Source organism: Siniperca chuatsi, linkage group LG6 (assembly GCF_020085105.1).
Source record: "Siniperca chuatsi isolate FFG_IHB_CAS linkage group LG6, ASM2008510v1, whole genome shotgun sequence".
NCBI classification, from domain to species: Eukaryota; Metazoa; Chordata; class Actinopteri; order Centrarchiformes; family Sinipercidae; genus Siniperca; species Siniperca chuatsi.
The window spans coordinates 24054323-24070046 of record NC_058047.1 but is presented as its reverse complement, the minus strand read 5'-3'; the positions used below and the strand labels follow the sequence as shown (position 1 = coordinate 24070046).

The following is a 15724-nucleotide window of genomic DNA, read 5'->3' as shown; positions in this document are numbered from 1 at the left end:
GCATTATCTACAGTACAGGAGTAATTGCACACACCAGCTGATGCTCTGCACAATGGGCCTAATCTCTCTCTCTCTTTCTCTATCTTTGTCTGTCTATCTGTCTGTCTCTCACGCATTCACACATAGGTAAGATGACAGCATTAGCACTCTCTACTGCAGGTAAAAATGTAATAAAGTAAGTGGAGGGTCTAATGTTTGAATACTGATTTCCACCCAGTCATTGTCCTGAACATAACCTAGTCATCTAGCCCCTAAAGGAAAATGAGTGCTAAAACTTTCTGACTTGTGTTTTCAGAGAATCCAAGTGTGCAAACTTTGGCTTCTTGTGTTTTGCTGGGACTTTTCTGTCCCCATTGAAGTTACTTAATGCCATGTAAGAGGAGGCACTGTTTTCACACAGGCTTGTTATGGTCTTGTCTTAAAAAAAAAAAAAAAAAAAAAAAAGACTAAAAAATATTAAGATCTGGCCCCAACTCACCTGTCTGAAGTCACTATGGCAACGGCTGGGCATGTAGATGCAGTGCTCAGTAGATCCTTCAGACTTGGTTACATTTTTTGTTTTTAATCTGTTTTCTGTTTTGTTTTTTCAGCTTTATTGCTGAAACACTATTGAATGATGTCTGATTGGATTTGATTTAAAGGGCTAAGCCAAAATTGTTAAAAGCGACTGGATCAAAAGATTTTGACTATGGCACCAGCTGCACATGTAGCTCCTTCAAACTCCGCTAGCTACATTCTTGTTTTTTTTTTTCTATGTTTTTTTTTTTTTAAATTTCCATTTTTCGGCTTGAAACACGTATTACCTCTGACGGTAACACATCATCGTTGTCATCGGAAAAGGAAGCCGGGGTTTGAATTAGAGAGCAGTGGACCTTGAGCCAGATCAACCGGACCAGGCAGGCAGCTGTGGACTTAAGGCTGCTCCTGGCTAATGTCCGGTCTCGACGAAATGGGACTCAGGCTGGCCAAGCAAAGGGAATCAGATACTGTTGTGCCCACATCTTTAGAGAGACCTGCTCAAGCACTCAACAAGCGGACCATGTTCCGAGCTCAAGACTCTGGCAAGATAAAAGGAGGACTCTGTGTTTACATCGATGATGCTTGGTGCTCAAACACAGGCTAAGTGTTTATGTGAAGATGGAAACCATATATATCAAAATTATCTCTATCTGCTGTTTACATTCCACCAGACGCAAATTCCAAAAATGCTGTATGTGTGAAGGCTATGTATATATGTATATAAATAACTGTATATTGTTTTATTTTATTTATATGTTACCCTATTTTAATATTAATTAAATTATCTGTTATGTTCTATTTGTGTAGCATGAAGGGATTACAAACTTTCATTTCATTATGCAACCTTGTGTTGTAAAATGATAAATAAATTACCTTCTATCTTGTACTTCCCTCCTCAGTGGATGGTTGCACATTGGTGGACCAAAGTTTCAGTCTGTTCCCTGTCATAATGTAATGCTGCAGCTGCAAATAAAGCTGTAAAGATGCGTATCATCTTTGATACCCAGGTTGTTGTTGTTGTTAAAAGGCAACACAAGTTTTCTTTGGTTTTCAGTTAAAAACAAATGACTCTTAGGTTCTCTTTTGACAGTTGCACTCCTTACCACTATTAACAGCTCAAATAGTGGTGTGAGAAGGTTGTGAAAGCAGCTGCCAGGTATAGCCCTCTAAATGAACTGTTGTATCTCATTCTGTTTATCCAGCTGATACGGGGTAAAGCCACATTAAATCCTCAAAACATTCATTTTAACTGGTGATATGCCTTACTGATCAGCATATTTATCATGCCAAGCAGTATGTGAACCAAAATATTTGTGTCACCAAATCACTTATCACTTATCGTAGTTCAGAGTGCACATGCTTTGAGAGCAGCCCAAGTTTGAGAAAGTTGGGCTGCTGGATGGTGGTATTGTATTTTTGAATATTATTCTTACTATAGGGATGAGAATAAATAAAAGTGCAGTACACGATTTTTACATTTACATTAATTTGTTTATATAATTGTAATAAATATGAATTATAATTAGGCCATGTTGGGGGCTTCAAAATAAAGAACCACAAGCTTCTTGTGGCACGCAGACTGCCTTTTGGTTACCTAGGGTCTAAGTGGGGTGTTGCTGCTGTGGGTAATCATGTACTTTTTAAATCTTTAAAGAGGCTAGAAGTCAGAAGTTTTACAAGTCTGATACAGCAACCCAACAGTGGCTTGTGCTGCTGTATAATTACTTCCATAAACTTTCACTGCAGATGTTGTAAACAATTGGAGAGGTGGAGTGAAGAAAAAAACTTGCTTGCCCCTCCTTAGACCAGAAAAATTCTATCTGAAGTTGATGTCATTTATCGTGGCTTTTTGGTGTTGGAGCCTGAACTCAGGACATGGCTTTTTCTGTGGCAGAGACTCATGCAGAGATGTACCTTAATGCAGTCTCACCCTGCCCCTGGGGAGGGTTTAAAAGCAATTAAGGCAAGGAGAATGTGTATGTTTGTGTTGTGAGCAGCCTGAGATGAGTTTTTTATTTATTTATTTATTTTTTATTGCATTTATGTGGTAGCAACTCTTATATATACATTCCTGTTAGAAGCAGTCTCCTCTCTTCTCCAGAGGGGATGTTTGGTGCTCTTTTATGCAGGTCCACTGCAGACACAACAGTACTGTCTCCATGGACGCAAACCGGATATTAACCCCCCCAGCCATCTTCCATCCCCAGTTTATCTCTGTGTTGCACACCCACACCACCTCTTACATCCAGTGGCCCCCATATACAACCTCTCTTGATTTTCTCTTTCCCTCTAACTGTGTTAAGTCGAGTGAAACATGGAAATGTACCTCTGCTGACAACCCCTTTTTTATGAGGCCAGGATAGGGAGATCAAAAACCAGCTGAGAAGTAGGCAGTAAGAGTGTGGGACCAAAACATAATACCCTGTCAGGAGTGAGTTTGTTCTGTGTTGTCCAGTACAGAATTCCATCAGGTAAAACCATAATTGCTAACCTAATTCAGTAGAAATCAGTAGGGAGACCTTGAATTCCCACCAGTCTCACCTAGCCATTCTAGCTAGTAGAAAGGACATATTTTTCTAATACAGTGTTTTGTACATGCAAGACTTTATTTACTAACACCTTTTATGAGCATTTTTTACCATGGCAAAAGCGATTCCATAACAATGCTGATTTTGGACACTGTGCTAGGTTTTATTAAGTCTTGGCCTTGGTGTACAAACAAGTGCTTACAAACGTCACAGTTTCAAGGGGACAAGCATTTCATATTTACCATGTAATTAGATCCTTTTGGCTTTGTGTAGCTTGAACCTGATCTGTCATTTGCAACAGAAATGGCATTTGCATTTTCATCACGAAACTCCCTGCCAGGCCTGGGTGGGCTCAAAAGCCCTGTTTTCCCCTGAAAGGAGGCCCAGTTCCACTGCAGTGTGCAGGGGGCTGCAGTACCCCTCCTCCCACTTCTCTCTCTCCCCACAGGCTGGACCAGCAGAGCCAGAGACTGATTGGCTCTGTGCTTTAGGCTGTGTGATTCTCTGCAGCAGGGTAATGTCACCCTGGCTCACCATCACGGCTCATACTGTACTTTTATTCTCTTCTGAGCCTTTAAACGATTCATTAGCCTTTAACAAGACTGCAGAGCCTGCTCCAAGCTCTGCTTTAACCCCTCTCTCTCTGGCTCACTTTCTCACTCTGCCAGTATCTGCCATCTGAGTTCTAGCCATTTTTCTTATCACTGTCTATATTCCTTGTCGACTCCACAGTTTCAGTTCCAGAGTTGAGATCCAGTCAGTTAGTAGTGTTTGTGATTCTGATCACTGCAAAAGATGTCTAACAGCAGTGGGATAAATTGTGGGGGGTTGGTTTGGACTGAAGCCTTCCTCATGGACACCCACCCTGAATGGAGTACATTGATGCTTCTCTATCCTGCTACTCCCCCCAACTCGCTGTCCCTCTTTCCCTGGATTGTCAACCATTGAATGGGCCTTTCAGGACTCTAGGCTAGCAGGCTGAGATACAAAACCTTCCTCTACGAGATAAAGGGACAGAGCCTTGGGCCTTCTGAAGGCGTTAGTCACAACCAGCCAGGCTCATCACACTTAAACTGTGAACACACAACATAGACTTTTTCACTATCAGGGAACAAACAGGACAGTTAACTGTCTCTGTTGAAACACACACTCACAGATTTCTTTACACTTCTTGTTTGTAGTGTCCAAAAAAACATACTAATGTCATTTCCCATAGGGCCTGGTTTCTAGTTGATTCAGGAGTAACAAGACTGACTGAACACTTTTGAAATATGGTGGCTTTTATATGGACTGTTGTCAAGCTTGTTACAGAGCCCCTTCGGGCCTTAGCTTGAATTTTTCCATTTCACTGTTCTCTATAGTACCTTTCTGAAAAAGGTGCTTTCAATTGGTGATTCATTATTTATTTATTTAATTATTTTTGCGATGATCATTTATTTTATTATTTTTATTCATTCTTGCATTATTTTTTGGTTCGTTTTTTCCTGGAGCTGTCTTTCCACCACTGCAATTTGTCCTGATTTTTAAAAAGCTGTGAACAACTCCTTCTCAACCCTCGCCCCATCTTACTCTCAATCTCTGTTTGTAGGGTGTACCCCAGCTTCCTTGTGCCAAGGCGCTCTACAACTATGATGGCAAGGAACCAGGAGACCTCAAGTTCAGCAAGGGTGACATTATCATCCTGCGTCGACAAGTGGACGAGAACTGGTACCACGGGGAGATGGGTGGAGTCCATGGCTTCTTCCCCACCAACTTTGTCCAGGTTATCAAACCGCTGCCACAACCACCACCTCAGTGCAAAGCTCTCTACGACTTTGAGCTCAAAGACAAGGAGGCAGACAAGGACTGTCTGCCCTTCTCCAAGGTGAGACACAGTAGAACTGCTACACCCACAGTTCTGCCGCGTGGTCACTGTAGTAAAACAAAAATACCTCTCATTACAGTGACACTGTCTCCTAAGCATTCATTTTTTCAAGTTATGAGTGTGTTAGAATGTAAGGGCTGTTAACTGAAACGGTTTAAATTTTGAGCCAGACTTCTTGATGAACAACTGTAATTAGGCTGGATAGAATGAAAGCCATACAGAGCAAGGCACAGCTTAACTACAGTAATTGAGTGATTATGTCTGTCCAGCTGTTTGGGCCATACTTTGATGTTTTTGTATTCTGTCATCAGTTGTTTATATGCCACATGGGCAAAAACAGAAACAAGCTTAGTAAGTAGTTTTCCAAACAGAATGCCATGCCGTACACTCTTGAGCATGTCCCTTTTAATAAAACATTGTCTCTACCTCATTATTTCTGTTCAGTGTTTGTTCCTCGAGGATAAGAAACACTCTTAGTTAGCATTATCCTTAATTAGTTTCTTCCTCATGCAGTGCCCCTATCTGTCTTGAATTTCAGGATGATATCCTGACTGTGATCCGCAGAGTGGATGAAAACTGGGCAGAGGGAATGCTGGGAGATAAAATTGGAATTTTTCCCATCTCATACGTTGAGGTAAGAAATCTTTAATCCTTCCTTCTGAGGTAAGGATTCTTTAATGTCAAATTTTCACCAATAATTAGTGGAGTAAGTGCCCCATGAAGATCAGCAAAGCGCTAAGATCCTTTTAACGTAGTCTTCTTTCCTTATACATCTTGCAAAATGTGTACGATACTTCTCTTCCTTTTGAAATGCTTATATGTTTCATAGAATCACTAAGCGTGTCTTCAGCCTCTCCCTCTCTGAGCTCCACAGGTCTCACTTAAAAGCTTTAGGAATAATCCAGACAGAATGAAGTAAATCTTGATGATGATCTAGATGATTTCATTTTTCATTTAAAAGCTGTCAGTGCCAGTGTGCACTCTATTGTTATGAATATTCTAAACAAGCTGAAAAAATATCATGTGGAAAAAACCTGTTTGGCACAATAAAAGAATCTCAGAATGGTGTTTCAGTCTTAAATAAGATACTAGATTGAAGCATTGCACAAGAGTGTTGAGGTTAGTCTAAAGAAGGGCTGACAGTTTTCTTTATTCCTTTCACATGTATTCTATCCTTTTTATATTCATATTTTTATACACTGAGTGAGCGTTTTGCAGAAACAGAATACAGACTAAAGCTATACATTGTTTTGTTTTTACACAGAAGGAGCCACTGTAGCAGAATAGAATATTTTGTTGTTGTCCTCTGAATAGATTGTTTTCACTCATGTTCAGGTTTTAAAAACAAAAGCAAATGCAAATGCAGTAGCATCACAAACATATATATATATATATATATATATATATATATATATATATATATATATATATATATATGTTATTTTGGTTGTGCACAACCACTGAAAATCTAGGTCATTGTTTTTTCATTGCCTTAGGAGCTTTTGATGCCTTTTCAGTTTTATATACAATAATCTACAATTGCTGTCTTAAATTGATTGAAGTTCAGGTTCCTCACCTGGTATTTTGTTCTTAATTCTGCATGTCTAATTTACTGTGCTGACATGTCAGTGATGAACCTGCACAGGCGCTCTCCTGGATCGGAGTGAAATGCTTAGCTTTTATGTCCTAAGTAGAGGGAGCTGCTTGGGGCAACATGTGACAGCAAGTGAGAGCACCCTGTGATTAACTGAAACCTTTTTAGTGTTCCTCCTTTTGATTTTTACCTTACAGTTGCACATTAGAGTGCCTGAAAGGTTCATAAAGCCTGCACTTTCAGAGCCGGCTTAGAACCATCAACTCCCCCAGACTAATATGTCCAGTGTCAAAACCTGGTAGATCGTTCTTCTGCTCACAATCTCTACTGACTAGATAAAGATAGAGGTCTTCAATGACAATTAACTTTATCATAGAGAGTGACAGTTTTCATGATTGTTTTAATACTCTCAGCTCCATCACTCCTTCCCCTCTATCTGTTATGTCCACCTTACTACTCTCTCTTCATTGCCCCTTGCCTCTCTTCCTCCCTAGTTCAATTCTGCAGCTCGGCAGCTTATAGACTTGGACAAGCCGTCAGACTCCAATGGAGACTCTGGTGAGGGGGCCTCCTCGGGGCCTCAGAGCAATGGTGCTCAGCGGGCAGGAGAGAAGAAGAACAGCAAGAAGCGACATTCCTTCACCTCTCTCACCATGTCCCACAAACCCATGCTTGCTCCCCCCCCCCAGCGCCACTCCATGGAGATCAGCGGGCCCGTCCTCATCAGCTCCAGCAACCCCACAGCAGCTGCCCGAATTGGAGAGATCAGTGGGGGGCTTTCCTGCAGTGCACCTTCACAGGTAAGATACTCCACAGGAAGGGAGAGGGTGAAGGAGAGCGGCTGCTGCATTGCAGGTCCCTTCCTAGAAGTTCCACAATGTGTTGACTAAAAACAGAGAGCTCATTCGCAGAAGCGTGCAGTATAACAAATAGGCTCAATTTTAGCCCTTTTATGGGTTTTTTTCTCACAATTTACAGCAGTATACTGAAGGATAAACACAAAATGGAGAAATGTGCAACACTTACAACATTATTATGTACCCTCACTATGTTGCCTATTGACCGTTTAGCATGCACTTCGTGGCATTCCTCAACCCAATGTACTGGATAAGATGACTCTCTTAACCAGCTGATTTGTCAGTGTCCTGTTCAGTGGAGTCCAGCATAAGCTCTTTTTGTTTTCACAAGATGTTTGTTGCTTTTCAAAGGCTCTACTCTCCTTCTGTCAGCAATTAGGCTGACTTCCCTTTTCCCCATCATACCAAACAGGCCATTGCTCCATCCAAGCGTTTGAAATCATGGATGCGTGACTCCACTCGTCCGCAAAAATGACTCCAGCTCAGCCCTCAAGGTTTTCCACGCCAATCCCGACATGACAGAAACTCACAGCTGCTTTATAGTTGCCAGCCGCTGGAGATTGGCTTTGACTTGATGCTAGACAGTCAGAACATGTAGATTTACAAGAGAAGTGTCCTGCTACAAGAGAACTGCTGATTTATCTTAGTCTGAGGCACTGTGTGACTTAAACTAATTCAATTTTATTTATTTATATAGCGCCACCTCATAACAGAAGTTATCTCATTGCACTAAAATAATAATACAACAGTGTATGAAATTCATCAAATAATCGTTATCCATTATATGGTGATATAGAACTGTTATGTTGTTATGGATTCATCATTCACCATTTGTTAATGATTCTGTAAGTGTTACCAGAACCAGAACAGCGTAAAGTCAAATCAGGTGAAGGTGATCTATCTCAGGATTTCAAATGTATTATCTTGCTCTTATTATCTTTAACGTTGGCTGCTATGTTCACACAATAGCTGGCTTTTTTCTTTGTTATCTAAACAATATAAAGACAGAATTTTTTATGGGTTAGTGGTTTGACAATATTTGGAGACAGATTTCATATTGTATGCACCAACATCCGCATTGTTGTCCCGCTTCGAGGTTCTGGGAGCTTGTAGCGAACTATGTTTTTCTGTTATTGTATGCTTTTTTTGTTTATTTTTTCTCTCGAGACTACTTTGTGTGTTGTCTGGATACTGCAGACTCTCTGAAATGCTATGTTCCAAAACTGTCTATTAAGCTCAATCATTAATCTTTCATCTACTGTGTTATGTGCTTCTTTGTAAGAGCGAGAGGAGAGCACTTGTCTACAGTAAAGTGGCTCTTGAGGATCTTCTGTCCTTTTTTCAAACCAAAACCTTTCATGTATATATGATTTATGTATCATCAAAGACTTCTATCCATGAGGAAGGTGTAATCATGTTTTTAATGACTTCAGACTTTTCCCACAAATCATTATCAGGATACCTTTAGAATAAAAGGAACTTGTATTTGCGCCTGTAAACTGATCCTCCCCAGTGACAACAGGGCCAACAATACGTTTGATTTACAGATCACTGTGTTTAATAAAAACATAATAGATACTCTCCAGGCACTGTATGCACAGCTTCTTTTCTCTCCTTGCTCCCCCTTCACCTCTACTCATCTTCTCTCCTTCCAACACCCAGACATAAAACAACAAAGGTAAGCCCCAGCTGCCTAGGGGGCTGAGTATTCAGTCTTGGAAATCAACACGCCTCCCATCCACCAAAGTACTAGACAAGACGAGGAAGAAATCGGGCTGCTGTTGATGGCATACTTCCTAAATTCTAAAGGAAATGTGTTTATTTAAATTAGCATAACATGCCTGTCCTGTCCTTTTGTGTTAGTTATTTGTTTCCAGGCAGCCATTTCACTAACAGTGCCATCTTTAAGCGCACTGTTACATTTGGCTTTCCCTTGGCACACCCAGTGCACAAAAGATAAGGAAGCAGTGAAGATTGAATCTGAGGTTGGTCTGCTTTCTGAAAGGTTCACCTTAAGAGGCGGCTCTGTCTGGAGCAGTCATGCATGGAGAGAGACCACAGGCTACAAGGAGATATTGTGTGTCCAACAGTATGGCCTTGTTACCAGGACACCACTATGACTCACGTGAATGTGGAGCCACCTCTCTTTACATGCCCTGCTGGGTGGTCAGCTGGTTTCCAATGGCCAATCAGATCATCAGACCACCATTGTGGTTACGGCTAAGTCACCAGGATACAATCCCACATGTGTGCATCATTGTTCTGTGAGAGTCATTTACATACAATGTGACAGCAGAGTGGGAGAATATTTTAAGCACATTTTTATTCTTCATGAGTGACATTGGCTTCATTATCGAATATTTGATGGTCCACGTTTCCCTTTTGTTGACAGGTACACATTTGCACAACTGGACTAATCGTGACCCCACCCCCTAGTAGTCCTGTTACTACAGCAACAGTCTTCACATTTCCCTCGGAGACGAGCTACACATCCATCCCTGTGGTAGGTGGAATCACCTACAGGTCTTACAAATCTTACAAACACTATGGCAAAGCGACAAAACAACAACAAAACAGTTAAACATTATTGGAGCAATGGATTCCAAGTTAGTATGTTGCTATTTTTGGAATACTAAACAGATAAAACATATGGCTTGTTACTATTACTCTTATTTGCAATTCAAGTTTTTTTTCTACAAACAGTTAAGACAAGTTTCACATTATTTTGTTTAGACAGTTGACCTCCCATTCAATACACTTATTTTAATCCAGCACAAAATTGCATAAAAATATAATGGTGGAAATATAAGGTTTTAACATGTTTGTATAAAATGGTACAAAAGTATACAATATAAAATTATCTGTACATGGGCTTAAATGAACCAATGCACATAGTAACAGTGACAGGTGGTCATTTGAGTGGGTCCCCAATAAAATTTGTGTTGTGTTTTTTGTTTTTTGTTTTTTTGACAAATTGTAGTGTTAAACTCGTTTTTGATGTTATATGGTTATAATTACGGTTATTAATGTGTGTTGAAAATGTATATGAAAATTAAACAAATAAAATCCCAAATCTTTAAATGCACTGCAGAAACACAGCAGCTGACAGAAAGAGGAGGTCATATTATACAGAGTAATATTAGCTTTTTATTTGGTGAATAAATGTTAAAAAGGAAAGCTAAAGGGCAACGAGAATGCTGAGCTTTCAAGTTTCATCAGGAGTCATAACACCATCAAGCACATCATGTTTAATTAGGAAAGTAGTTTAAAAATACGCACACAAAGGGCAACCATTTACTGCATACTGCCGTTAGAAAGAGAGTACAGTTAGCTGATAATTAGATGATCGTCAGTAATCAAAACAAATACACATTATTAGACTGTAAACCATTAATCAAACCAATAACTAACCACAGTCAACATTAGACAACATTATCATACTTAAGCAATTACAAAATATAGACTACATACAGTATTAGCAGTTTGAATTAAACTGAAGCTCCCTGCGCACTCCGGGGAAATTATTACACCAAACTCCCTTTAAGAAATATGATAGAACAATTCCTTACGTGTCCGCAAAAATACATAACTCTAGAAACACAAGATAAAAGGTGTCCTATGTCAACAGTCTTCTTGTCAATTTGGCATCAACATAATCCATAAAGATAGATGTGCACAGACGTTAAGAAACAGGTTCTTTGACAGCCAGGTTTGTTTTGTTTATTTCTATGATTTCAACACAAATTTGTTGTTCACAATGTAACATTATCAGGGAAAAAATATGGTGCGTCCCCTGGACAGTGAGTTTACTGCATCCTTTCAGATTTTAACACGTCAGAGACACAGGACGCGTACCTAGCAACATACTGTAGTAATTTTACCTTCAAAACTTTCCCCTGAAAAGATGAGTTTGTTTAGATAAGAACACCTGCTTCATGGCACTTGCCATCTGCTGCCAACAAGCAACATAGTTACATCATGCTGTGCAGATGTGAAACTGTGTTAATCTGTTAATCTGGATTCTATGTAGAATAAGATACACAATTTGTCAACAAACTCCATAAAGATAGCAACATGGAGGAATCCTTTAAGGCCAATTGAACTTCTTAACATGTTTCTGACACGTTCCTGCTGAGGGGGGGAAAAAATCATTACAACTAAAAATGTCTTCAGCCCACACAAAACAGCAGGCATACTTCCTGTCCGTCTATGTTTATGCTCTGGCATGTGGAGTTTCTGAATGAGCAGGAATGTGTACACAAAAGGTTGAGCTCTCCGCTTCACTTGGGAACTCTACATGATGTTTTTGTACAGATGATTTCTCTAGCCTGCAGACAACCTAATTATCTCAGCTCAAGCGTCAGCAGTGAACCGAAACGCACATCAACACTCACACATACACACAGGCCTATGCACATTCCACAGGGCCGTCTGAGTGCCACTCTCCTCCACCATTGTGTCATGGAAGCTATCACTCTGCTGCTCAGTGTTGAGATTGGGAAGACTCTTGCTCCTACGTATAGGAGTTGTCTTCACCATCATTATAACACACTGCACTCATTTCAGCTTTTAGTTTTTCACAATTTCTAAATGTGTGTAGTGTTATGTTGTTTTCACGTGCTCTATGTTGACATAGCAGGTTGGTGACTTAATTCTAATCCTGTAATCTGGTAGCACGCAAAAGATACAAAGAAAATGTTAGGGTTCTCCTAAAAGCATGCGATCATTTGCCTCTAGTCAAAAGCTTGAGTCTCTTTTGACATTACAGCCAATCAACAAGGGAAAATAAGCGAGTCAAGATGAATCCACTCATGCTTGGTTTGAGGGTTGCTCTGTAGTGTCTACAGACATGTTTTTCATTTCATATGGTCCCAATTAAATACTGCAATGGATTTAACATCCAGCTATGTGGTCTCCTAGCAACAAACAAACATGCTGAATAGGAGATTCTCAGTTGTAAGGGGAAGTCAGGGACAAGGCTATAATGACTGCCAAACCAGACTCTCCCCTAGTGTCGGCAAACCGGAGGGAATATCCCAGATGACAGATGATCTCTCATTCTCTTTCCCTCGCTGTTGCTCATAAACAAACTGGTTTCTCCACTTACGCAACATATTTTTTTTAGGCTTGTGTTACTTATTTTTGTCTTTCTGCTTCATACTGAGAGGAAATAAATTGCTGTGAAATTGTCATTAAATGTTGATCCTATAACTACTAATATGATTTTCTATTCTTCTTATACAGGATGTTCTCCCACCGCCCCCACCTCCTCCTCCACAGTCCTCCGTTGATGGAGCAGCATATTCATTGGCTGCCGGACAGAGACCCTCCCCCAGCATAAGCGACCAAAGTGGGAGACAAAGACCCACAGTGTGAGTTATAAAAACAGTCCCACACAAAAATATGCAGTCTTCTTAAATGTGCAGTGAAATGTCAGAAGCGGTTTGCACACCAGTGGCCCTCAATGCAATTGCTCAGTTCAGAGGGGGAAGTCTTCGCCTGTCTGTGATCCTCTCAGTTGTCAGTATGTGGCTGCAAAGTGTGAGCATGTGTACAGGTGAAGGGGTCAAAACCTGTGGATGACATGTCTCCTGGGTCCCATTGGAGATCCTCTCTGTCACCCCTGACTTTTGACCTCCTCACCTTTACACTCATTACTCCTCCAAGACACCACTCACCTGATAAAAATTAGATCCACTCATGCCTGCTCTCTTGCAGTCATCTGTGTCTGCCTGTGCGTGCATGTCAGACTCTGAGGCATTTATGTTCCCTCCCCCTGACAACATTGAAACTGAAAACATCCCAGCTGAGACTCCTATCTTCTTGGCTGCCGCTCCAGTCCTCTTCTTGCACTGCTGTAGAGAGATGTCCTGCAAATAGTTTTGTCCCCCAGTGCTGATTTTCCCTGGGTCAGAGGGCACAGTTTCTGCTGGAGGGTCTCAGAAGAGATGGTGACAGATGTACAGCTAGGCAGGGGGATAAATCCAGAACAAATGGCATGCTGTACAAAATATTAAACTGCTTTTATTTCCATAAGGGTGAAAATCCTCCATGTTGGTGCATTTTAGCTCCATGGGATTTGTGTGGGTGTGTGTATTTGTTAAATTCCTTATCTTTGTTTACTGTTTGTTCTGGATCTAGCTATGTGGCTATGTTCCCCTATACTCCCCGTAAGGAGGATGAGCTGGAACTAAGGAAGGGAGAGATGTTTCTGGTGCTGGAACGCTGTCAGGATGGCTGGTTCAAGGGCACCTCCATGCACACTGGCAAGATTGGAGTCTTCCCTGGGAACTACATGAGCCCAGTCAGCAGGTCAGTCATTTATTGTTGTCAACATACTGTACACTCAGTCACACATACACATGCCTGGTTTCGCATCCATTTGTCTGTGATGCATAGCATAGTAATTAGTAATTCCACCTGTTTGTCATTTTTAAGATAACTTGTATAAAAATGTATGTTTATTATGATTGATAAAGCAGTATTTGCTTGTGTACTTTTATTATTTATTACCTATCACGATCTAAACGGTGAAGCCCCTTAGTACATTTCCATACAGTAACTCTCTCAGGTCAACTAACCAGTGTCTACTAGATGTTCCCAGAGCTTGACTTTAAATGAAGAGAGACTGAGCATTAGCTGTCTTTGCCCCTAAACTTTGGAATAGTTTACTTCTTACTATTAGATCACCCAATTGAACAAACATTTAATATATAGTTCCTCGCTTTTCTTATTATTATTTCTGTTTTGTAAATTGTACTTTTTTGTACCTGTCTGTTACTATCCTGGCTGTTAACTTTTGAAGCTATTTAACCAAAGAAACAAATAATTCCCATTAAACATAGCTGTTGATTGCCATGCAGATTTCTCATAGTAACGTGTAACTATGTAATTTCTTTTCTTGATTTCAAATTTCAGTGTCTTTCACTGGGTTATGTTTAATACATATGTGTAATCCCTCACTGCTTCAACTGTTGTCAACCCTGGAACCTTGTGCCACAGCAACAGTTTTGGTAGAAGAGCACAAAAACTATTATAATTAGAAACAATTATAATACACATTAGAAGAGTCCCCTCATGTTTGTTTTGCATGAAAACCTAATACATTTTATGAGGTATAAAATCATCCTGTTGGTCTAATGTTCTCCTGTTACCTCAGACTGCTAGGTCTTACCTGTCTTTATGTCCTCTCCCATCAGGACAGCGTCAGGGAGCACCCAGCCCAAAGTGCCCATGAGTCTGTGCACTCAGGCTGGCAGAGGGGTCACCATCGTCAGCCCCTCTTCTGCTCCCATTGGGGCCATTGTTTCAGGTCCTGATTTCAACAAACTCCTGACCGCGTGCTCTAGCGCTGTACCTGCTAACTCCCAACCTGCAGCTGTGGTAACCGCAGCTCAAACAGCCACGGGTCAACAGCCAAAAGTCCCTCTGCATGTCAGCTCCCAGATGACTGTGAATCAGGCTCGCAATGCAGTCAGGACAGGTAAATTTACTGGTAGGAAATGTATATGGATTGTTGTATGAAAGGAGTTTTAAATGTGTAATATTGTTTTATATCCCATTTGCAGCTGCATGTCACAGTCAGGACCGGCCCACAGCAGCAGTGACACCCATCCAGACTGCAACACCTGTGACCTATCTCCCACACCTTGCAGTGTGCACGCAGTCTTCCACCAGTGCTGCCCAAGGCTGTACCCGGGCTGGGGTGGCAATGGGCTGTGCCGCTGCCTCTCTGACACCACCCAATGTCAGCGCTGCATCCTTGGAGGGTGATGCTTTGAGACCTGTACCTGCCCTCACTGTGCCTGTCGGCCCTGTGAACAGCTCTGCTCTCAATCCCACATCTAACAGCACAGCTCTCGCTTGCCGACTGGACAAGGATGTCAAGGTTGGATATGTCTAAATATTTCCAGAGCTTAATGAACATTATTTCTATCTAATTATCCATTGCTGTTACCATTTTCACTAGATATGTGCATGTTTTTTCATGGTGGAGAATTTGTCTTCAGTTCTATCATATTTTATCAACTTGCCAGATGATTGAAATGCCTTTTAGTGGTTGGGAGTGTCTGAGATTCCTGATGACATATTAGGATGCTAATCACACTGATAGGATTCACCAATAGTAATCAACAAGAAGAGGATATTATTATGCACTGTTTGTTTCTGTCTTTCTGTTGTTTGTTCTGTCTTTCACAGCAGACAGTGGCCATGATTTTTCACATGTCTAGCCTACAGTTTAAAACCTGTCTGTGCTAAAAATAGAAATTTCTCCTACCACATTTGTGTGTCAGTGGTAAAGAAACAGCCAGTTCCAGGCACTAGAATAATGAAAATGATTGTGCCTCAATGCCTCAGGAGT

General features: G+C 40.9%; 1 protein-coding gene across 1 annotated transcript in view; it reads left to right on the top strand.

Moving 5' to 3' along the window:
- sh3rf1 (SH3 domain containing ring finger 1) overlaps nucleotides 1-15724 on the top strand; it is a 34672-nt gene that overhangs the window by 15613 nt on the left and 3335 nt on the right. The window contains exons 3-10 of the mRNA XM_044199445.1: nucleotides 4636-4911; nucleotides 5450-5545; nucleotides 7000-7305; nucleotides 9755-9865; nucleotides 12607-12734; nucleotides 13504-13674; nucleotides 14562-14845; nucleotides 14931-15250. Coding sequence (XP_044055380.1) covers nucleotides 4636-4911; nucleotides 5450-5545; nucleotides 7000-7305; nucleotides 9755-9865; nucleotides 12607-12734; nucleotides 13504-13674; nucleotides 14562-14845; nucleotides 14931-15250 — 1692 coding nt within the window. The remainder of the gene's footprint in view (nucleotides 1-4635; nucleotides 4912-5449; nucleotides 5546-6999; nucleotides 7306-9754; nucleotides 9866-12606; nucleotides 12735-13503; nucleotides 13675-14561; nucleotides 14846-14930; nucleotides 15251-15724) is intronic.